Here is a 24673-nt window from a genome sequence, read left to right as displayed (position 1 = left end):
GTAAAAGTAAAACATTTATTGCACTACAAATCTTTCACCAAAACACATCAACTTTCTGTGGGTGGAAACATACATATCAATACTTATTATGCTACTAATCACTCTAGCTCAAAAACAGTTAGTATTAGGACTTCCGAGTTATTCTGTTTTGGTGGGCAGTGCCCGTCAACAACAAGAATGAACTAAATTAATGGATTTACTAGCCAAGTAATAAAGTGTTCAATCTTAATGTTTATGTCCAATGATCAGGGTCCATTATGACAAATTAGGCTAGATCTCACCTTGCCCTAAACTAGGATAATTAAATCCCTTATAGAAAAGTGCCGAACATGTCTTAAAATGTTTACATACAATTGCTCCTTGGCAGGAGAACTCTGTTCAGTGTTCTGTTCATTTTAATGTGTAGTCAAACTAGTGCTTTATTTCATTTTTTTTTTACAATGGACATGGTCACCCATTGTAGACAATCAAAACAATTTAATACTATGTTGCACACTTAGTTACTTCAGGTAAACGTTTAGTAGACAATGCAGTGTTTCAGTCAGTTGCAGAAATTATTAAAACCCCAAGACTGCTTAAAGATATGTTTCATAAGGACAAATACAGTTAATTAGATGCTTACAGATATACAATGTGTTTAAATTAATCAACTGTATCAATTACATAATCACAAACAAAACTTTACATGCTGAAATACTTAGCTCTTCATGCTCCCACTGCAAATCATTTAGTTTTTTAAATGTGCTGATTTCAAAAAGGTAAGTGTTGAACAGACACACGTTGACACCAACAGCTAAAACGACACACTAAACCCATAAACTAAAGAGCAGCAAGTAAACCAAACTTTACATCACTCTGACATGTATCTTGGGACTTATCCCAAAAATATCCCCTTTAAAATATCCCAAAACTGCAGGATTTCAATGTACTGTATATTTTGTTGTTTTTGGTCCATCCACAAATAAAAATCTCATTTTAAAAATCAGTTATTTTGAATGCCCAAATGTCTATGTAGTTCTGGAACCCAGCATTATTTCAGGGTAATTATTCATACAGAAAAAGACCTTAACAGTTATGGGCAGCGGGATAAAGGCTAGCAAGGCTGATCGCACAGTGTTTTTGATCAGGTTAGTGCACTTCCAATGACATGCGCAAACAGAAAATGGGATTGATGGGTGTTACATCAAAAGAGGAGACCGAGAACACTGCTAATAAGCTTACAGTCACTGACCATGTGACAGTCTGGAGGACTCCATTGCTCCACAATGCTACTCAAACACACTGTTACCTAGTAAATGCTTTTTCTCATTTAATTAATAGGTTTTTAAAAGCAGCTTAAAGTTAAGGAACGTGTAGTGTATGTTTAGCTGGAAGATATGACTCTGTGAATACAACCCCTGCTAATGCTAATATGTGCCACTAACTAAGATTACAGTCACACAGGGCGTTCAAAAGCACTGCATCATGGTGAGAAACAAGTGACATTAAAGACTTAAAGGCATGTGAATGTGATAAAATAAGGTCTTAAAACAAGAACCTTATCATGAACTAGACTAAATCAGCCATAAAAAACACCTAAGGCACAAAGTTCAACCTATGATGTTGTGTTGGGTCTTCCCTTCATACTTAATGTTCTCCCAAACATAATGCATTGTCAGTCTACATCACTAATTGTACCAAATGTTATGTTTTACATTTACAAATGAAAAAAAAAAAGATTTGTGTATATCTATAACTATACAATGAGAAGTAAAAGTCTCATCCTGGATGATGGGCAATTATAGCTACCAAGTCGTGGCATATGTGGTGCAAGGATTTTTGAAGAAAGCCAGTAAACTGTTGTTTAACTGCAACAACTGATTCCACTGGAAGAGCCATTTCTGTTCATGTCAACATTTTCACTAGTGGTCTCCTTTCCAGGGGTCTAAAAAAAGAACAGAAGGTGCAATAATATAAGAAAACAATGTTAACATGCAAGAAGGCACTGGAGCAGTTTAATTCTTTTAGGGGTCGCCACAGCGGATCTGGTTCACATACCAGACTTGGCACCGTTTACAACAGATGCCCTTTCTGATGCAACTTTGTTATCTGGGTGTGGGTATTGTGTACTACAAATTCAGTAATAATTCAGACCTACCTTTTGCAGAATGTCCTCAGCAAGTGTAATGAAAGCTTTTTCGATGTTTATGTTTGCTTTTGCACTAGTTTCAAAAAATCTTATGTTGTGTTCGGAGGCAATCTGAAAATACAAGCATGATATATTAATCTATTAAACAAATATATAGCTAGTTATTTATGATTCTCAAAACACACTCTATACATACAATCTATAAACACACATTGGAAGTAAAATAGATCATACTTAGTAATTAAGTAACCCTTAATGGGAAACTATCATCAATCTGTATATTACCAACACATCAATTTGTCCAATTTCTGCCCAGGCAAAGCAGACCTGATTAACGGTAAGTGCTGTTATTGTGAAGTGGTAACTTCTAGGAGCAACAACATCTTGCTCTCAGCCAGTATTCCGAACAAGCTCAAAGATCGGGACCGGCAACTACTCTTGTCAGTTTGGCAACAACTTTGTGGTTCAGGTTTTCATGGCTGAGCAGGTATAAATGAGAAAATCACTATATGTAATGCCAAGTCAGCTGGAGGGGTGTAAAGTACACTGCCATTTGGCCTATGGAGCAGTTAAAAGTCACACTTTACCATCTGGCACTCTGACAGACAAATCTGGGTAATTCAAACACCTGTAAAATGACATGACAGTCATTCTAGTTCTTGACTGACCTGCAGACAGTCCTGACCACATTAAGAGGTAAAGAGAAGTAAATTCCTGTAGTCATGTTCCAAAACTACAGCAACAAATAGTGGCCACTTTACATGATTGCCCTAGTTTCGATGAGGCAGAAGATAGTGTGGGTGCTGCACAGCACCAGGTCAAGCCTCACCTTTGGTCACTGTTTGTTTGGTCCTGGTACTCTAGTTTCCTTTTAATATCCCAAAACATGCAGAAGGTTGACTGGCTACTCTACGGATGAATGAGTGAAAGGATGAGCCTGTAATGCCTTATACGGATTGGTGCTCTGTCCGAAATAAATCTTCCCTTAACTGTGCTATGCTCGTTACCTCTCAAAGGACCTTACCTGTTCTCCCTTTTCTTTAGGAACTACACGCATATCCTCCATGTCACACTTGTTACCCAGCAGCATTCTGTCTACATCCTCGTTAGCATGCTAGAAAAAATAATTAAAACAAATGAACAAAAAAATTAACATAGAAAAACAATATATATTAAGCATGTCAAGCATTTTATTGGCTTTTGTGTTAAATAAGTATTACAGGTATTGTGTATTTTCTCAAGAAAGGACACATTTCCCAAAAATACAACTGTGCAAAACATGAGACACTGAAATGTTTTAAATGTAAGAAGGTTCTTGTACTTTTATTATGTAATTAATTGGTGCGTTCAGAGACTCACCTCCTCAATGTTTCTCAGCCATTTGCTGATATTCTCAAAGCTTTTAGCATTAGTAATGTCGTAAACCAGCAAAATTCCCATGGCTCCTCTGTAGTAAGAGGTTGTGATAGTGTGAAAACGCTCTTGTCCAGCTGTATCCCTGATGAGATCACATGGGAAAAAATGATCACACAATGTAATTATGAATCCTTTTATATTATTTTGCTGTTGAATTATATGTATTGAAAACAGTTTAGAAGTGTCACCAACCATATTTGAAGTTTGATCTTCTTGCCGTGTAGTTCAACAGTCTTAATTTTAAAATCAATTCCTGAAAAGCAATACACATTACTATACAAAGTGAATTCTGTTGTTAGTAGCAGCTTTTACCAGCTCAAAAATCAAGGCATTTTTACCAGCTAAAGCCCTGGAACAGGTCATACATGCTCTTATATCTTCCAGAATTGATTATTGTAATTCACTGTATCTGGGTATATGCAAGAAATCATTGTCACGTCTGCAGCTTGTACAAAATGCTGCTGCTAGAATGCTGACTGGTATGAGGAAAAGGGATCACATTACCCAGGTTCTGGCTTCACTTCACTGGCTTCCTGTTTCCTGCAGGATCCAATTTAAAATTCTTTTATTTGTTTTTAAGGCGTTACATGGGCAAGCTCCATCATATATTTCAGAGCTACTTAGCTCTTACTCGGGATCTAGGTCTCTGAGATCTTCAGACCAGTTACTGCTGGCTGTTCTTCGGTCACGACTGAAGCTGAAGGGTGACCGCGCCTTCTTAGTTGCTGCTCCAAAGTTCTGGAATAGTCTTCCACTGAATATTAGGTCTGCTCCCTCTCTTACAGTCTTTAAATCGAGACTAAAAACACACTTTTTTTTTTTTAATTGTCATTTAATCCTTAAGTATTGTGCAATTTTGTTAAGTATTTATTTACGTTTTAGTTTCTTAAATGGCTCGGTATTTTATGATTGCATTGTACAGCACTTTATAAATAAATGTTACTTACTGTACTTACTTACAAAGTGAATATTAATCTATGAACAATCTATAATTAATCACTGGGTTAAATGATATAATGTAATGATCCATTTACTTATCACGTAATATACAGTATAATGAATTCATCTGTAACAGACAGACTCTTGTTTTACTTAATAAAAATGACTGACTACTTTTTATCCTGCTTAATACTTAATGCAAAATAATTGTTTTTGACTGGTACTTTGATTTTAATTTCACTAAAACTGTGTTTTTGATAGGGTGATAAATGCTGTCATAAAAAATGACCTTGAGTAACACACACCAATACTTTCAGATATTTTTAAATGGTGGTCAAGCAATATTATTAAAGATTTAGTTCTTAAAATTATAAATGCATCATGTTAAAGCAGACAAACAAATCTGGTATCACGATGATATCGTCGTATCACATAGCCCTGGAGAATTTAAACACTGTACCTACCGATTGTGGCAATGAAGGTGGTATTGAACGCATCATCAGAAAAGCGAAACAAAACACAAGTCTTGCCGACTCCTGAATCTCCAATAAGCAAGAGTTTGAACAGCAGGTCGTAGGTCTTCTTAGCCATTTGGCATGGAAATAAAAGCGGACACTCCTTCAATTAACCAAATAGATGTTTCTTCTGAAATATAAATGAGTAATGTTATGGATCACAGTTCATACTGGCCGAGTTCAGTAATTAAATCCACCGACAGAACCGTTACGTGCGGCTGTCAAAGTTTCCCACAGCTACAGTAACTTAGCTATTAGCTACCGTAGGGCCACTCAAGCAACTAGCTGGTAAGCATATTACATATTATACACAATTGTCCATAAAATTAGAATGACACCAATACTTTCTAAAACAACACCAAACAACTAATGACTCAAAGCAGCAGTAAGGTCAGAATGACCACGTTTATTCTTAAAATAGTACCGTCTGTAATAGTCACGGTTCATCATAAGGATAAGCAACAGCGCATGCGCACAGATGGTTGGAACGCGAGCAGATACTGCACATGCGCAGACAGGTTTTTCCACACAGCAACCTGTCTGAAACCTGAAAAGAGAAAAAGGCAGCACACGTGACTAGTGGTCTGCGATACTGCAAAATTTGGTATCGATCCGATACCAAGTAAATACAGGGCCAGTATCGCCGATACCATCACCGATACTTTTTACTTATAAAAGCAGTTTGTTTATTTTGATGTAGGAAAAAGCCATGTGTCATGATTTATTAGTAGGACATTTATTACAGACATCCCAAGTCTCCGGGAAGTTCCGGGAGTCTCTCGCATATACATAGCGTTTCCCTGATGCCCGCGAGTCAGATAAAATCTCCCGGAATCTAGAACGAGCGGCCAAGAACGCACACAAACGCGCACGCGGGCGACACAGACTTTATTCCCGATCGCGTATTAAATCCGTTATCTGATATACAATATAGTGCACTGTGTAGGGAACATAAATCAATTGTCTAATATACTGTCTAGTGCACTAAGTAGAGAACAAATTCATATCTAAAATACCATCTAGTGCACTATGTAGTGAACATAAATTCGTTATCTGATATACAATTTAGTGCACTGTGTAGGGAACATAATAAATTATGTAATACACTATCTGGTGCACTATGTAAGGAACACAAATCATCATCTAGTTATACTTTCTAGTGCACTATGTAATCAACATAAATGCGTTATCTAATACACTATCTAGTGCACTATGTAGGGAACATAAATCCGTGATCTGATATACAATCTAGTGCACTGTGTAGGGAACATAAACCAATTGTCTAATTCACTATCTAGTGCACTACGTAGGGAACATAAATTTATATCTAAAATACTATCTAGTGCACTATGTAGGGAACATAAATCCGTTATTTGATATACAATTTAGTGCATTATGTAGGGAACCTAAACCCGTTAACTAACCTAAAGCATCATGTACGAAACATAAGTATATTATCTAGTACACTATCTACTGCACTAAGTAGTACACATTGTGTTTGTGATGCGAACAGTTAGCTTAGTAGCTTACTTAGCAGCTCCTAAAAGTTTTGTTATCACCCATATCCTTTGGTGTGTGCGAGAGGTTTTTTAGCCTTTTTTGGGGGGGCTTGGGGGGTCAGGGTCGAGGTCCGGGGGTACCTCCCTGAAAACTTGCAACTTGGGATGTCTGTGGACAATTTAGTATCTCCAATTCACCTTACTTGCATGTCTTTGGACTGTGGGAGGAAATCGGAACACTCGGAGAAAACCCACACGGACACGGGGAGAACATGCAAACTCCACACAGAAAGGAACAGGATCGCCCCACCTGGGGATCGAACCCAGGACCTTCTTACTGTGAGGCGACAGTGCTACCCAGTTAGCCACCGCACCGCTACCCAGTTAGCCACCGCACCGCCCCTATATGTTTAGATTTGAATACATGTTTGCAAACAATAAATTCCTTGAGCCCCTCTATAAACCAGACATTAGATTTAGGGTTTTATTTTATTGTCTCTTTTATTTTATGTTAGGCTATTGGAACCAAATTCCTTAAATGATTTGTTTTTTGATATTTTTATTTTTTTATTGTTGTTGAACAAATACAGTACTTTATTGTATTAATGTTAAAACATATTTTTGGTAATAAGTGTACTGCAGAGGTGGAAAGAGTACTAAAATATTGTACTCAAGTAAAAGTACTATCACTTTAATTTTTACTTAAGTACGAGTAAAGTTACTAGTCTAAAAATCTACTCAAGTAAAAAGTAACTCATTTAAAATGTACTCCGAGTAAACGTTACTTGTTTACTTTTTTTAACAGGAGAGGGTGACAAGTGGATATAAATCTCACAATAGTTGTTTTTTATTCAAATATAATAGAAAAAACATGTTGATACAACATTTAAAATTTAGGGATGTGTAATGTGTCATTTTAGTACAGACCATCCCATAAAACTAAATGCAATGCAACCACAGTATGTCTCTTCCCTGTAGTTTTTTCTCTATCACGTATTACCGAGCGGAATGTTATGAAATGAAATGAAAGTAGCCCAGCTTGACTACAAGTTATACAACAGATGATTTATTGCAATTATTTTAAACTATTTTTGCTAATAAAATATACTTGTTGTCAATTTGTATACTTTTGACAACAATCTTTTTTTCTCATTTAAGTGTTGTTTGAATTAGATGATGGTTCATCATTGATATTAATATCGGGGCTGTATTATAGTTACAGTAGCGCCTCTCGCTGCCTGAACAAAAGAATGAAGAGCCATTTCTTTGAACGGCTCTTTAAAAGGAACCGAGCCAAAAGATTCGACTCCCCATCGCAGAATTGACTGCAGCAGTTTCCCAGACGCGATTTTTTTACTCAGTAACGGATGTTGTTTAAAATGTAGCGAATTACAATTCCTAATACAAAACATACTTAAGTAAAAGTACAATTACTGGTTGTAAAATCTACTTTAAAAAGTACAAGTACACAACAAAAACTACTAATGTAATTCGTTACTTTCCACCTCTGGTGTACTGTTACGTTTACTGTATACTGTTTCTTTAAATAATAAATAATAATAATAAAAGATAATGTTCCTTTAACAGCTTCCATTTTCCCGGAAGCAGTTAGTATGGAGTGAAGTGTCTTGCTGTTATGTGTGATGTGGTCGGTCTGTAGCATGGCGCAAGTGTGAGCGGTTGGCGGCGATGACAGCGCGCTTGTTTGTTTTGTAGCATGTATTAGTCCTTTCTCTCCTCTTCATTAAGCAGTCCAGCATTCTCAGCCTGCACCCATTCACCACCAAGCCGAGACAGCTTATGGCCGGTGTTCCAGCACGCTGTGTATGAACTGAATGCATTGCTGGGTAGGGTGGACGGTGTGTCGCTGTTCCTGCAGGATGTTCAGACTGTTTGCCGCAGTGGTGGTTGCCGGTTTGATCCTGGCGTGCTTTACTTCTTGGGTGTTGGACAGCTATGGTACTACTTGGCACCCCAAACGGAGTTTACAGCAGTCTGATGGAGAACATGTTGATCCACCGTATCCGGGAGCTGAACTGGATAACGTATTTTGGTTTATGCAGGTAAGTCGCGTCCAGTGTTCCATGCTGTTAAACCTTCAACTGATGGGTCATCACACCTTGACCACTGACTACTACATAGTGCACTAGATAGTGTGAAAGATAATAGATTTATGTTCCCTACATAGTGCACTACATTGTATATTAGAAAAGAATTTATGTTCCTTACTTAGTGCACCAGAAAGTGTACTAGATAATAGACTCATGTTTCTTACATAATGCTTTAGGTAGTGTATTAGTTAATGGGTTTAGGTTCCCTACATAGTGCACTAAATTGTATATCAGATAACGGATTTATGTTTCCTACATAGTGCACTAGATAGTGTTTTAGATATGAATTTATGTTCCCTACATAGTGCACTAGATAGTGAATTAGACAATTGGTTTATGTTCCCTACATAGTGCATAGATAGTGTATTAGATAACGCATTAGATAACGCATTCATGTTCACTACATAGTGCACTAGAAAGTATAACTAGATGATTATTTGTGTTCCTTACATAGTGCACTAGATTGTATATCAGATCACGGATTTATGTTCCCTACATAGTGCACTAGATAGTGTATTAGATAACGCATTCATGTTCACTACATAGTGCACTAGAAAGTATAACTAGATGATGATTTGTGTTCCTTACATAGTGCACTAGATAGTGTATTACATAATTAATTATGTTCCCTACATAGTGCACTAAATTGTATATAAGATAACGGATTTATGTTCCCTACATAGTGCACTAAATTGTATATCAGATAACGGATTTATGTTTCCTACATAGTGCACTAAATTGTATATCAGATAACGGATTTATGTTCCCTACATAGTGCACTAGACAGTATATTAGACAATTGATTTATGTCCCCTACACAGTGCACTAGATTGTATATCAGATAACGGATTTAATAAGCGATCGGGAATAAAGTCTGTATCGCCTGTGTGCGCGTGTGCGCTCTTGGCCGCTCGTTCTAGATTCTGGGAGATTTTATCTGACTTGCGGGCATCAGGGAAACGCTATGTATATGCGGGAGACTCCCAGAACTTCCCGGAGACTTGGGATGTCTGCAGATCACTTGTGGTTCTTTGTTCTTTTTTTAGTCAGAAAATCTTTCATTTGTTAAGGGATGAAAAAGGATAATAACTGCTTTAATAAAGCCATAAACATTTGATAAAGATTAAATTATGTTTAAATTCTGCTTTGCTGTATTCTCATGTTACATAAATCAGGGGACGGCACGGTGCCTCAGTGGGTAGCACTGTCGCCTCACAGCAAGAAGGTCTTGGGTTCGATCCCCAGGTGTGGCGGTCCGGGTCCATTCTGTGTGGAGTTTGCATGTTCTCCCCGTGTCTGCGTGGGTTTCCTCCCACAGTCCAAAGACATGCAAGTGAGGTGAATTGGAGATACTAGATTGTCCAAGACTGTGTTTGACATAACCTTGTGTGAATTGATGAGCCTTGTGTAATGAGTAACTACCGTTCCTGTCATGATTGTAACCAAAGTATAAAAACATGACGTTACAATAATAATAAACAAACAAACAAACATAAATCAGGAGCTCTAACAATTTGTCTCTTGTATGTAAAATACAATGTAAAAAAAAAGATGTCAAATCCTAGTTATTATGCTTGACCCTATTTTGTGCACAATTTAACAGGCTCCACATTAGAGGAAGGTTATGTCACTATAACAGTGAAACACATGTTTACTGGGTCTGCTTTGCAGTTAAACGCCTACTTCAAACCCCCTGAGACAACCATTCTTTTTCTATAAATAGAGTTGTTTTAAATGCAATGCTATGAAGTAATGGTTGTTTATTTTTCTACACAGATATCAGACATTCATATCAGTCGCTTTCGAGATCCTAAACGCATCCCAGACTTTGAAAAGTTCTGTACAGACACTATCGATGTCATCAAACCAGCTCTTGTGCTGGCAACAGGTAAAAATGAAAATGAATGTCACATACGGCTGCAACAACTGTACAACAAAATTGACAAAATATTGATAATCAGAATCACTGGCAATGGATTTCATTGGGTATTATTTGGTCTATTGTCTATTGTTTAAAATTAATAAAAGCTGAAAGATTGTGTTGCTCATGCTTATATATATATATATATATATACTGTATATATATATATATATATATATATATATATATATACAGTATATATAAACACATATATTTACACACTGATCAGCCATAACATTAAAACCACCTCCTTGTTTCTACACTCACTGTCACACTCACATTTTATCAGCTCCACTCACCATATAGAAGTAATTTGTAGCTCTACAATTACTGACTGTAGTCCATCTGTTTCTCTGCGTACATTGTTAGCCGCCTTTAATGCTGTTCTTCAATGGTCAGGACTCTCACAGGACCACTACAGAGTAGGTATTATTTGGATGGTGGGTCATTCTGCAGTGACAATGACATGCTGGTGGTGTGTTAGTGTGTGTTGTGCTGGTGGTATGAGTGGATAAGACACAGCAGCAAACAAAGTGCTTCTGTATGGTAAGTGGAGCTGTTAAAATAGACTGTTAAATTTTTTTTTTTCTTTTTCTGCTTGTCATGCTTTAACATAATGCACCACGTTATTAGTTTTAATTATCATCACTACCACATTTTAATTATTGTTAGGGCATGCTTAAGTTGCTTTGTGCATGTGATCAACATGTTGTTTATCAGGTTGGAATCTGTATGCTCTTGCCTTCATAATGTGTCTAACTATATATTTACCAGGGGATTTAACAGATGCAAAGACTGAGAATAAAGTAGCCTCGCTTCAACATGAGGTGGAGTGGCAGGCCTATCACAATGTGCTAAAAAGATCACGAGTGCTGGAACGTACCAAATGGATCGACATTCGTGGAAACCATGGTAAGTTTGTGTTTGTGTTATTTTACATTGACATGTACTGTATGTGACTTGACAAATTTGTAAATATAATATTTTATTTCTTCTGCTTACATGTTTGCAAATTCACTTAACAGAGAGACCATTATTATTTAATTGCATGTTTAAAAAATAGATTAGATTTTACTATATTATATATAATGTAATTATTATACTTTGCTTAGTTCTAAGGGGCATACTATTATATCAATAGATTAGATAGAGAACAAGTATGTATAGACCACTGTCTTGAGCTCAGCCCAGTAACTGGGTTTGTCTGAGGTCCTTCCTGCATCCATATTTCCCTACAGACCCTGTAATTTGTATTTTTTTTTACTAAGCCTTCAGGCACGAACTCCCATGGGCATGATTATCCAGCAAACATACTGTCTAAATCAATGTTCTTTCATATCTCCTCAGATGCCTTTAATATCATATCTCTGGACAGTGTGAACAATTACTACAGGTCAGTGCAACACATCCCTCAATCTTAGTTATTGGGCAGCAAAATGTATTGTTGTCCTGCTTGATTAATCATTTTAGAAATGTCATTTTGTTTTTGCTGTGGTCTGTAAAATGATCATACCTAATATGTTTAATGATCACTACATTTAATGTAAAATTTAGGACGTAAATTTTGCCAGTTTCTTTAAATCGATAACTGACTGACATTACAAGCTCATAACGTTCCATCACTTCATATCAGCTAGTCTTTATGCTGTGTTGATTTAGAAACAATGTAATGTAGTGAGCATGGCAGTAATACAGAACTGTAATTCAGAATGTAGACTTTATACAAAGTCCGTAGCGAACAGTTTATTACAAGCGCTAACTAAACATGCTAATTAAATAATAGAAAAGCATTTGTATAGTTATTATCTAATATAAACACACAATAAAGTGTTCCTGTTTGGTTTAAAATCTCTTAATGTGAATGTAAGCAGAGCTTGCGCATCTGCACTGAGGTAAGGGCCCATTTCAAATTACATCTTACTTTATAGAGATCTGTAAATGGTCTTTTTTGTTATAAATACAAGTATATTTCCCCTTAAATCTAAAATTATAGAATAGACATTCCTGTAATAAACAGTAATAAACAACAATACACAGTAGTACTGTACATAAAAAACACATCACATTTCAGTACAGTAGGTGTGCTGTACCATACGCCATAATCAATTTCCTTCTTTCTTTTTTTTTTTTTATAAAATGTACCTACCAGAAACAACAATAACTCACATTTCTGTATTATTTCCTTCTTTTTTTCAATAGTGTTGTATTTTGTAGGTGTAACTGCACGAAAGGAAAAATACCTTACGAATTCCTTCTTCTCTCTCACTACTGTCCCCTCTGTCTGATACACAGTGACAGCTACTGGCAGGAGTAATTATATAACAACAAATGTAATAGATTTGTTCATTTTCTCACCACTAAGCTTTTTCTGCACATTCTTTGGGGCCATTTTAGTATTGAATTTTACAAAATATAAAGGAAACACCAAAAAAAACACTGTCAGCTGTCCGAATGTTCGCTCACTGTTTATATATATATATATATATATACAGAGAGAGAGAGAGAGAGAGACTTGTTCGTGACTTCGCGTTTCGCGAATTTTGGTTCGTAATCCGAAATTTGTTCATACGTTAACATTGTTCATAACCCGAAATGTTCGTATGGTAAACCGTTCGTAACTCAAGGGTCTACTGTACTATTAGTCATAGGGATAGTCATAGTCATATAGACAGTGTTGGGCCCCTGAGCACAGCCCTTCCCTCAATTGCTTGAATTGTATGCAGTCATAATTCTAAGTTGCTTTGAACAAAAGTGTTTGCTAAATGCCGTACATGTAATTTAAATGATATTAGGCATTAAACTAAGTTATTAATCATATATTTTCTCTGTGTGTGTGTGTTTAGAAAATATTCTGCCAACCAGAAAACTGGATCGTTTCACTATGTACACAAAACCTCCTTTGGGAACTATTCGTTTATCTGTGCTGATGCCACCCTCACACCTGGACCTAAACGCCCCTATAACTTTTACGGAATACTTAATCAGGTAAGGTTTAGATGCAACCACAATACCTAAGGGCTGCATACATTGTTTGAGACTTTGCAGAGTCTGAGGCTGAAGTACAGACCACTTAGTTAATTCTGCTATGCTTATAGTCCGTTCATTTCTACCACTTTGATTCTTTGTGGGCTTGGTACCACCAGGGATTGCTAAGAGTATGGCATACACTTCCCACACAGACAGAGAAAACATTACAAACTTCTGACAGCAGGTGGTACAGCAATCGATTGGCTGGCCTACCATTGCAGTCCTGAGTTTAAGTCTCAGTAGTCCCACCTGTTAGGAACCATGTCAGTGTAAGGAACTGGTTGTTGTGCTGGTAAAAGTGCTGGAGGATTACAAAGGGCATAGCGTGTATCTCTGTATATGTTCTCTAAATCCACTGCTGATCTGTGTAAGAGAAGCAGTCGGTGGCTTCACACATGGTTATGTGCTTGTCTACAACCTTTCTTAGCCAGCAGCAATGTGGTGTGTCAGAGGAATTGCAATAGGGAATTGAAAATAACTAAATTGGGGAAATGCAAGGAGAGGAAATTCAAAAAAGAGAAGCTTTTACAGGGCATAAGTGGAGGATTTCTCTTGGTATCCATTACTGAACTTTTAACTGAATGTGACCCAACGTTCATGTACCCCCAGTCTAATGTTTAATGATTCTGTCTTACAGGATCAAAATGACATGCTGGCGTTGTTTGGCCAGGAGAGTCACAGCAGCAATCAGACAATCTGGTTTGGACACTACACCACCTCCACCATCATCTCTCCATCTCCTGGAATCAGAACCCTAATGAGGTGAGAGGAAAGGAATGATTTTCAAATCTTAAGCTTGTTGCTGTTTAGCCAAACACTGTTTACCTGCTTCAAATTTAACATCCATGATGCTAAGTAGAGATGTACCGATCAGGGTTTTTGGCACCGATTTCGATCTCCGATCTCCTTTCAGGGCGATCGGCCGATAGCCGATTCCGATGGGAATCGGCTAACTTAAAAAGAGCCTCACAGTGAAGATAAACTGGAGACAAACGCAACAGCGCGCGTGTGTGTGTTTGTGCCTTTAAGAGATGATCTGTTTAGTGTCGCTAAGTGATTCATGAGTCGATTCGTTTTCATGCGATGCGTAAGTTCTTCTTCTCGGTTATCTCTCCGTGTTTACTGTTATTAATTAAATGTCGTGGTTTTAAATAAACACCAGTTACTACAGAACATTTTGTGTGACTCTCTTACATTAAAAAGCTTAATTTAAAAGCTTAATTAAACTACTATTACCACAGATCTGTAACCGAGTCAGACTCGTTCCGTCTAAAAGTTTTCTGATGATCCTAAAAGTTCAGCAGATGATCCTGAACTAACGAATTTGGTAATGAATAAACTTTTGCCTCTGATTGGCTCTGTAACGTTTTCTGTTCTCATCTAAATCACAAGCAAGAACCGCTCACGATTTACTAAAGTGAACCAGGAGTTTATATAACGTGCTGATAGAATCGACTCAGATGTGACCGGGTTGAATTATCTTTTTAAAGTAAATATTTCAGTCAGCAAAATTGCATCATATGTATGATGCACAACGTTAATGATGTTATTTTAGGTCATGAAGAGCTTTCACGATGGTTTCTGTACGATTGTTGATGAATGGTGATGTGATGGTTGGTGCTTTGTAGCTCAAAGTCTGGATCAATCCACTGAGCTGTTAACTTAACATGGTCTTTATGTATCACACGATCGGATCGGCTACTTTTAGGAAATATCGGCCGATTGCCGATAGCATATTTTGATAAAAAATCGGCCGATACCGATTCATAGCCGATCGATCGTCCCATCTCTAATGCTAAGTGGTTAGTACTAAGTCTGTTGCATGGTTTGTTTGGCTGGTCTTTGCAGTGGGGCAGTGGCGTACCTGTGTGGGCACCTGCACACGCTGGGGGGTATCATGCCTCTCCTCCATAGCAGACATTCTTCTGGAACACTGGAATTGGAGTTGGGAGACTGGATGGACAATCGCAGGTAAGAGCAGCACAACTGAGTAAGCTGAGATCCAGATATGAATTAGTCAATAACACAGTAGAAATTATGATGTAGCTCTTTACTAATTATGTAAATGAGTAATTCTTTACCTTGTTAATTCCTCTGTATACAACAATATACAACATATAGTCAAAATATGTTGAAACTCCTCCTGATTATTGACTTCAAGTGTTTCAGCCACACTTATAACTACCGTGTATGAATTCTGTTATGAAGAACAAACAGTATGCCTAATGTTGATATAATTCCAAGTTTGTGGGCAACAGTATTCAGAAAGCTTTCCTGTTCCAGCATGACTGTTCCCCAGTGCAAAATGTGAGGTCCATATGCAACAGTAAATAAAATCATTTAAAAATAGAATTTAAGTGCAATCAGAGGAAGAAAATTATTATATATGGCTAAACATTGCATACAGTGGAACCTCGATTTAACAGACTAAAGGGGTCCATAAAATGCAATTGTCCGAAACGGCGAGAAAATATATGAAAACACAGCAGTTAGGTCTACAAAAGGGCTAAACATGCACATATTATCAACAGTAAAATTAACAACATAAAAAATATATGTAAATATGTAATGTAGAACCTGTAAATAAATATTAAACTTGGTGTACTGTACTACTGAGGAGAAATTTCATTTACTGTGTGTGGTGGAGGTGTGGTGCCGTGATTGTATAGTGGGATCTCGGAGTATCTATTAATCCAAGTCTGAAGCACTGCTGGTGGCTACTGGAGCAGTTCTCGCGTATAACTAAGAAGTAGAAAAAAAATTAAGCATAAAACGCAGAGGAAAAGGCGAGAACGAAGCAAGCCTCCCAACATAATAAAGCCTTTAACTCATGTAAACGGAGAGACGTGCGCCGGCTAGCGGACAATTACTGAACTACTGGTATTGGTATGCTTCTTGTGTAATGCCAAGTTCACACTACACGACTTTCCAAGTCGTCAGGTCGCTGTACAGTTCACACTATACGACTGAATCTCTTGCACTCGGGAGTCTTTCAGTCGGTGTATATTTCACACTACACGACTGATCGGCGATAGGGGGTTTCACACTACACGATCCATCACCAACTGGAATCGCAGACGAGCTTCTCTGGTCTCCCTTTTTTTTCTTTCTTGGTTTTTTTTAAAAAATTAAAAAATTTTTTTTTTTTTACAAAAACACACGTGAGAAGTGACGAGAAGTTTAATGATACCACGTCCAAAAAAATGAACGTCAACAAGTAGCGAGAGATCAAAGGGTTTGTGCGCTGATGTGCAGCGTAATATCAAGGAGGAAAAATAAATGAATCTGAGTGGATTTGGCAACACGAACAGTATATGGCTTGTTTTGTAGTAAGTTTTGCAATGCAGCGTGGGTATTATGTTTTGTAGAGGACGATCAAATCAGAAATACTGTAAAAAACGTGTGTGTGCCGGTGTATCCTGATATAAACTATATTAATTAAGCCCCTGTCCCCTGTCCTCTCCTGCATTTCCCCTCACGCTGTATCCTGTGTTCTCATTGGCTGTTCGACATATCAGATATCTGGCGTGCTAGAAAACTCAATCCAGTCGCCGAGCGCTCTGCGAGTCGGTCGGGTCGAGTTGTTGGATAGTTCACACTTAGCGACTGAGAGCCGAGTTTTGATCGCCGAGCAAACGCTGAGTTGCTCCCGACCCGGAAAATCAATCGCCGACCAGTCGCCGAGCGAAAATCAGGGCAAAAATCGTGTAGTGTGAGCTAGGCATAATCGGACCAGACATTTGGTTTTCCAGATTTTGTCTGTTAAATCCGAAATCCGTTTAATGGAGGTCTGTTAAATCTAGGTTTCACTTACAGTCAACTGAACAAGTCTATTTGTGATCATGCTTCAAAACCTGGATATTGAGTTGGTCCTCTCTTGGTTGTTGTAAAGTCTCCACCCATTTTTGAACCTTGACTGCACAGATTCACAAAACATCAGGAGCTTTACCACTAATGTTGAGGTTGTTCACAGTCACAATCTTTTGTTTCATGGGGTTGAGTTTTAGACGCTGTGCAGTCAACACCAAACTCAGCAAACCATTTTTTTTGCATAAAGGAAGTCCATGAAGACATGCTTTGATAAGTTTGGTGTAGAGGAACTCCAGTGGTTTGCACAGAGCCCTGACCTGAACTCAACACCTTTGGAAACAACTGGAACATAGATTATGAGCCAGGCCTTCTCACTGTGTCACGGTGTCTCAATTCACAGTTAATTGGGCACAAATTCTCACACATACTCCAAGATCTTGTGGAAAGCTTTCTCAGATGAATGGAGCCTATTAAATTTGACAAGGAGGGCATATAAATGCACATGGTTTTGGAATAGGATATCCAACAAGCTTTGGGTCAGGTGTCCACATACTTTTGGCTTTATAGTGTACAGGAACAGTATCAAGAGAATTAAATAAACCAACTTAAAGGAAAACATATTAACTCGGTATATTAACACTTCTTTTTTTTCTGTATTCAGATACAGGGTGCTGGCTTTTGACCATGACCTGTTAAGCTTTGCAGACCTAACGTTTGAGGACTGGCCGGTGGTAATCATCACCAACCCTAAAGATGCGCAGTATCTACACCCGGGTTTGGAGCCTCTTGGTCGCATTGTCAGCTCCACACACATCAGGTGTCTCCTCTGTGTGTGTCTTCTCAAGTCGTTAACCATTCACTTCATCATATCCACTGTTTTTTACATTCTTTAAAGCAGAACCTATCTGTCTATCTATTGCATGTCATTTACCTCCATTATTACTGTAGCTTTGTGTTTTAATAACAAGATTTGGTTCTCAATGTGACTCTTTGGTCTTACTTTTGGGCTTTGCAGGATCCTGGTATTCTCTCCAGCACCAGTGACAGCAGTGAATGTGAATGTGAATGGTGTCGCACTAGGTGAAGCACTGAGTGTAGGCGGTCCTCTGTATGTTCTGCGCTGGGACCCTAAAATGTACTCCACTGGACTGCACACCATCACTGTCAAAGTAGATGTAAGTGGAAGAACCTCTGCATATACAAGATTCATGCTGTTTTTTGCAACGCAAATTATGCTGAGTAAATCTATACTGATTATTTATTGTGTTTGTGTGTGATGTGTTTAAGGACTCAGCAGGACGCTCCAAGGTGCGAGAGCAGCTTTTCACCCTGCAGGAGGACCTCACACCCAGCTTTGGCCTCCTACAGTCTTTTTTCTTGCTCACTGATTACTACATCTTGGTAAGGAAGCCCAGCGGATTAAAAATAATTGGACAGAACAGTGGCTCTCTAAACAGTGTTGATGCTGAACAGCTCCAGAGACCTGGCTTCAGTCCTTGCCTTCATCTACTGTCTCTGTGGAGTTGTGTGTGTGTGTGTGTGTGTGTGTGTGTGTGTGTGTGTGTGTGTGTTTGCATGTCAGTTTTCTCAAGATACTCTGGTTGCAACTCTAAAAACATACAAGTAGGTGGACTGGCTATATAAAATTGCCCCAAATGTGAACGTGTGATATGTCTTGTGATGGACAAGCACCTTAGCCATTATTCCAGGATTCCTTTATTAACAAAAGCAGTTTTAGAAGTAGCATTTATTATTAAGTAATTGTTTTTATTGGAATTACTATGTGTTAATACTATTAATACTATTTTGTACATTTTAAAAGCAGCTTAGGTTGCTTTTGATGCAGTGTATTAAAGGGCCAAACCAACTGAAATAAAAATTTAAAGAACACATTACACATATGACTGTAATACAACCAATCAGTGTTGTAATAATTATTTAAAATAAAATAAAATCAAAAGCTTAGGTGAAAAAACATTCTTCCAGCTACTATTAAAAACTGTATATAGTCCGAAGAGTAGATTGAATGAATATTAAAGTGTAATTGTCTAATGTCTGTTTAATGTCTCTTTAATGTTTTTTTAGGCACGGATTGCTTTTATAGTCGCCATATTAGTGAATATAGGTGTTCTTGTTGCCTTCAGATTCATGAACACTCCAACTACTCGAGGTGCGGCTCAGTGGTAAATATAGCGAAATACCATCATAAATCCAACCCAGTGCATTTTACGGTGAAAACTATGCCAAACAACAGCCTTGTCTTTTCAGGGTCCTTCTCAAAAGCATACATGTCTCTGCACCTTGTCAGCAAGATCAACATTTTCTACTACAGCTTGCTGCTGTTTAATTTGTGTACAGCATTAGGTAAGTCCTGATCTGATCAATTCAAGTTCTCTTTTTATTGTGTTTAATGAGGGTTGAACTGCTGTTCCACCTGAAGGCCTCCAGAAATACAGCACACTAAATACATGGAATTGAAAAATTGCTCTGGATTGAGCCTGGTGTTTTATCTGGTGATTTGCAGGTCCATGGTTCATTGGTGAGGTAGTTGATGGACACACTGGAGCCTGCTTTGCCTTTGGTGTATTTGTGAATGGGCATTTTCTGGAGGGCAGTTTGACCTATGTAGTAGGTGTGCTACAGGTAAGAACAATCAATAAAAAAGTTCAAACATTTAGGTCCTTTCTGTGTGGAGTTTGCATGTTCTTCCCGTGTCTGCGTGGGTTTCCTCCGGGAGCTCCAGTTTCCTCACACAGTCCAAAGACATGCTGTCAGGTGAACTGGAGATTTTTTAAATTGTCCATGACTGTGTGTTTGCCATTCAACTTGTGAACTGATGAATCTTTTGTAACCAAGATTCATCAGTTCTTGAGAACCTCTTGAGAACCTCTGAAACACTGTTCTGTTATGAATGTAACCAAAGTGTGTAAAACATGTTGTTAAAATCCTAATAAATAAATAAAATAAATAAATATTAATTAAAGGGTGCATCTTGGTGGCTCAGTGGATTCGATTGCCAGGTTGACCGGACAGAGTCCTTTCTGTGTGGAGTTTGCATGTTCTCTCTGTGTCTGCATGGGTTTTCTCCGGGAACTCCAGTTTTCTTCCACAGTTCAAAGACGTGCAAGTAGGGCTGTCGCGGTGAAAGAATTTCCCCTTGCGATATTCAGCCTGTCTTAAAGAGAAAAAAAAGAGTTTAGGCTAAATATTTTAAATGCACATCTAATCAAAATATGGTAAAAAAAATTTGAATAATGAATAAAGTCTGTAAGAGTTTAAACCTGTGTTATCATGTGCGCTAGAAGAACCAACATGTTCACCTGATGTGGTTTAGAGAGGATCTGAGTGGGGTAGAGATGTTCCCGACGTTACTGATGTTGCAATACTACACGTGTACTGTACCTGCATGCGACTTTACACAGCAGAGGAAATCTAGCCTGGTTATCGCGCCACTATTAACTGTCTATTTAGTAGATATAATTAACATAACAATATATACTACATTTTAAGTTATTATTCGTTTCAATACATTTTTATGCGATGAAAAAATTCATTTAAATCATTCCAGCAAGCCAGCAAGAGAATATTTGCAGGATGCAATGCCATATTAACCGTCATTAAGTGTTTTAGTACGCCGAGGCTGTTTAAATGTAGTCTAAATTACAAGTATTTTATTGAGTGTGAACTCAATTTAATCATTAATAAACTTGCCTATAATTCCTGTTGCGATTGTTTACATTTTAAAACACAAAGCCTGACACTCAGCAGCAACGCATGCGAACAGTTGGCAGGAAAATGACGCTCTTAGTTCATTTTCATTATGAATTTATTTAATATTTATTACGGCCGAATGTAAGCGTAAAACAAGATGGACCCTGCAACAACAACAAAAAAAAGAAAAGAAAGAAAGAAAAAACGTGAATATCGCGGTGATGCGGTTGCTTGGCATGCCCTACGGTTGCTTGGTCTATACCGCGATATTTCAAAATTGCGGTTAGCGCGACAGCCCTACGTGCAAGTGAGGTGAATTGGAGATATAAAATTGTCCATGACTGTGTTCGACATTAAACTTGGACTGATGAATCTTGAGTAACAAGTAACTACCGTTCCTGTCATAAATGTAACCAAAGTGTAAAACATGTTGTTAAAATCCTAATAAATAAATAATCATTAATTGAAGAAATTAAATTGCAGTTATCACGCATGCCATTTTGGAGGACAATTTCTTGCTACAACAAAAACGCACAATGTCATAAATAGTGGTACCTTGTAACTCGACCTCCCCTAAACTCAAAAGCTGTTGTGCCGCTTCTTATGTGAATGTGCCATTTACTGAATGGAATACGGTATTCCAAGATCAAGCATCTACACGATTAAGAAGCATAAGGAAACAATAAAGAAGTTATAATAAAGTGCAGGTTTTATTGTATTTTTTTTATTGATTTTATTGAACTGTTTTCAATAGTAGTCAATTGTGTTTTATATTATATTTGTGTTGTTTTTAGTGTATAAGTGTCCAAAACAACCCCATTATTTTACATTAGCCTAAAGTATATGCAGTTCCACGGGACCATGGAACGCATTAACAGGTTTCCCAGACATCCTTATGGGAAAAAAAATACCTCGGAACTCAATGCCTTTTAAACTTAATGCCACTCCCAGAACCAAGTGACGTTGAGTTTCAAGGTACCACTGCATTGTAATGCAAATTCTTTTATTGAGAGACATGGTCAAAAAACCCTGATTTGTCTGAATATTGTGTGTTTTGTTCTCTTTCTTGAACATTTACAGGTGATCTTTTTTAACATGCCTCTGACGTCTTACCTCTGCTGGAGTCTGCACCAACGCTGCCACGGCTGCTCCTTCCGCTCCCACTTTTGCTGGTCCACTTGTCGGAGGACTCTTATAGTACACCTGATCATGCTTCTTCTCTTCATCTGGCAGGCATACTCCTGCTACTTTCTACTGGAAACCTATGGCCTGCTGGCATTCATCTTGTCTCCGGTGCGTACATGGGCACTGCTGATGGGGCTGCTGCTTGTCCTTAAGGCCTGGATGGGACCAGCTCCAAATCTTTCCAACAAGAGAGACACAGGGTTATGACAGCAACATGCTGACCGTTTTTTTAGACATTCTTTTAATAGATACATTTGTTTTTGTGCCAGGTTTGTAGATCTGTTTATACAACCACTAGATTATGAATTATTTATTGGAATCATGAAAGGAGAGATTGAATCAATTGGAGCAGGGTGAATAGAGCATTTATAAGACACTGGGCATTTGTCTGTTTACTGAAAACTAATTACACAAATTATATCGTAGCAGTTCAACCCTGAAAGTCAGAGTTACCTCAGCTATGCTTGACTGCCAGATTCTCATCGATCATTCATTTATTTTTAGAAACCATTTGATTCTGGACAGGGATGGAAGCTCTAGGCACAAGGTAGAAATATATGCTAGACAGGAAACGAATCTATGCAGGGCAACAGACACACTTACACCCAAGACTGATCTCGCATAGCCAGTCCACCTACTGCATGTTTTAATAAGGTGGAATAAACTGAAGTACCTGGAAATAGACATGTGGCTAGATTGAGCCCAGGTCACCAGGACCCAGAGTGCTGCGAGACACCCATCATTACTCTTTACTCTGGCAGATAAGAAACACTAGACACAAGGTTTAGAAACGATCATTCTTCTTCACTGACCTCTTCATTCCATCCATTCCCTTACTTGCACCATTGGGAGGTTGGAGGAAACCTATATAGACACATTCCAAACACCTCAGAGACGGTGACCAGAGCTAAGGCTTGAACCTCAGACCCAAGCAGCACTGTATTACCTCATTTGTTAAAGCTTATAATAATCATGGTTACTGTTTCATCCAGAGCCTACCCAGCAACACTGGCTGCAAGAGGTTGGTAACATCAATCACTCGAATATCACATTTCAAATCATGGATGATATTATGAATGGGTCTTAATTTGCTGCTAAAATAACTTCTGCTGTTCTGGGAAGGTTTTCTGCTAGATTCTGGAGCATGACTAAAGGAATTCAATTCATCCACATGTGCAATATAGTTGACAATTAATGATACTGAGCAATAATCCTGTATTTGAGTGATCTCATAGATAAAGTAAATACAAATTGTCTGAATGAGGGGTGGCACTCGAACGGCCAACAAAGTTGTATTTTGAAGTGGGGACACATGGGACTGGTTGATGCCTAAAATTAGAAGACGTGATGTTCAGCATATTGTAAACTTGAACCTCATTCAGTCTGGATGTGAATACATAGGCATAAGTGATGCATTTTTGTTGATATCCTTGCATATATAACAAAAAAGGGCAACGGAGGGCAGTTGTAGCCTAGCGGTTAAGGTACTGGACTAGTAATCCAAAGGTCGCTGGTTCAAGCCCCACCACTGCCAGGTTGCCACTGTTGGGCCCTTGAGCAAGGCCCCTAACCCTCAATTGCTTAGACAATATACTGTTACAGTACTGTTAGTCGCTATGGATAAAAGCGTCTGCCAAACACTGAAAATGTAATGTTGTGACTTTCGTGCTTCATCTGTGAGTGTATTTTTCCACAAGCACCTGAATGGAATTCAGTAGTATTTCCCAGTTAGCCATTTGTTATATACACACATCTAATAAGCACCTAAATGCAGCACCTAAATACATCTGGCTCCTAAATGAGGTGGTCAGTGCTTTTTTCACACCAAACTCAACCATTTCTGCATGTGGCTGCTGTCATGCTCAAACAGGAAGTTTGCCACAAAGTTAAAAGCACACAGTTCACTCCACTGTCAACGTATGCCAGAGCTTGAAGGTTCACTTCACCATAACTACTACCTCTTCATCCATAATGCAGAGCACCATACCATTATGTCTCTTCCATGCCAGCAAACTTTACAGTTGGCACAGTGTGTGCAGCTAATGTTGTCCTGGCAGGTATCCGCAAAAGCCAGGTTTATCTGTGAGGCTGCAAAAATGTTTGAAAAGTGTGATTAATGACCTCAGAGAATGTAATTGCACTGGACCACTTTTGTGGTTGATTGAAAACTCACAGTTGCAAAAGCCTGGTCATGAAGAAACAATCTATAAAGCTTCCAATGTGTTAATGTGTTTCTAGGGCTGTTTGAAGCTGTGTACTACGGGGTTATGGATGACAGATCATTTTTACATGCACATGCTCACCTTTCATATTGTTTTGATACTCTGGGTTTCTAGTTCCCCCCCTAAAATGCACAATTGTCCAAGGTTTCACTAGTAGGGGAGAAACATGGCATTGACACTGCCACATGG

General features: G+C 38.2%; 2 protein-coding genes across 4 annotated transcripts; one reads left to right on the top strand and one right to left on the bottom strand.

The window, feature by feature from the left end:
- Position 1: 1 nt before the first annotated feature.
- LOC134325602 (ras-related protein Rab-10-like) lies at positions 2–5459 on the bottom strand. 2 transcript variants are annotated; one of them, XM_063007852.1, is made up of 7 exons: positions 5423–5459; positions 4948–5128; positions 3737–3797; positions 3488–3626; positions 3153–3242; positions 2138–2239; positions 2–1924 (listed from the first exon to the last, which is right to left on the bottom strand). In XM_063007852.1, the coding sequence occupies exons 2-7, from the start codon at positions 5072–5074 to the stop codon at positions 1844–1846; spliced, it is 600 nt and encodes a 199-aa protein (XP_062863922.1). In that variant the 5' UTR covers positions 5075–5128; positions 5423–5459; the 3' UTR covers positions 2–1843. The 2 variants fall into 2 exon arrangements, with proteins under 2 accessions (XP_062863922.1, XP_062863923.1); XM_063007853.1 differs by lacking the exons at positions 4948–5128; positions 5423–5459 and adding an exon at positions 3883–4361.
- A 2918-nt stretch (positions 5460–8377) lies between these two features.
- On the top strand, positions 8378–22469 carry tmem62 (transmembrane protein 62). Of its 2 annotated transcripts, none has more exons than XM_063007748.1 (14): positions 8378–8560; positions 10385–10496; positions 11304–11441; positions 11877–11922; positions 13373–13514; positions 14194–14318; positions 15405–15527; positions 18028–18183; positions 18382–18541; positions 18654–18767; positions 19452–19536; positions 19635–19730; positions 19891–20009; positions 22158–22469. In XM_063007748.1, the coding sequence occupies exons 1-14, from the start codon at positions 8378–8380 to the stop codon at positions 22467–22469; spliced, it is 1911 nt and encodes a 636-aa protein (XP_062863818.1). The 2 variants fall into 2 exon arrangements, with proteins under 2 accessions (XP_062863818.1, XP_062863817.1); XM_063007747.1 differs by having other exon boundaries at positions 19452–19549; positions 19621–19730.
- The last annotated feature ends 2204 nt before the right edge of the window (positions 22470–24673 follow it).

The sequence above is a fragment of the Trichomycterus rosablanca genome, chromosome 13 (genome assembly GCF_030014385.1).
Source record: "Trichomycterus rosablanca isolate fTriRos1 chromosome 13, fTriRos1.hap1, whole genome shotgun sequence".
Classification (NCBI taxonomy): domain Eukaryota; kingdom Metazoa; phylum Chordata; class Actinopteri; order Siluriformes; family Trichomycteridae; genus Trichomycterus; species Trichomycterus rosablanca.
The sequence above is the reverse complement of the archived record's forward strand: the minus strand, read 5'-3'. Positions and strand labels throughout refer to the sequence as shown.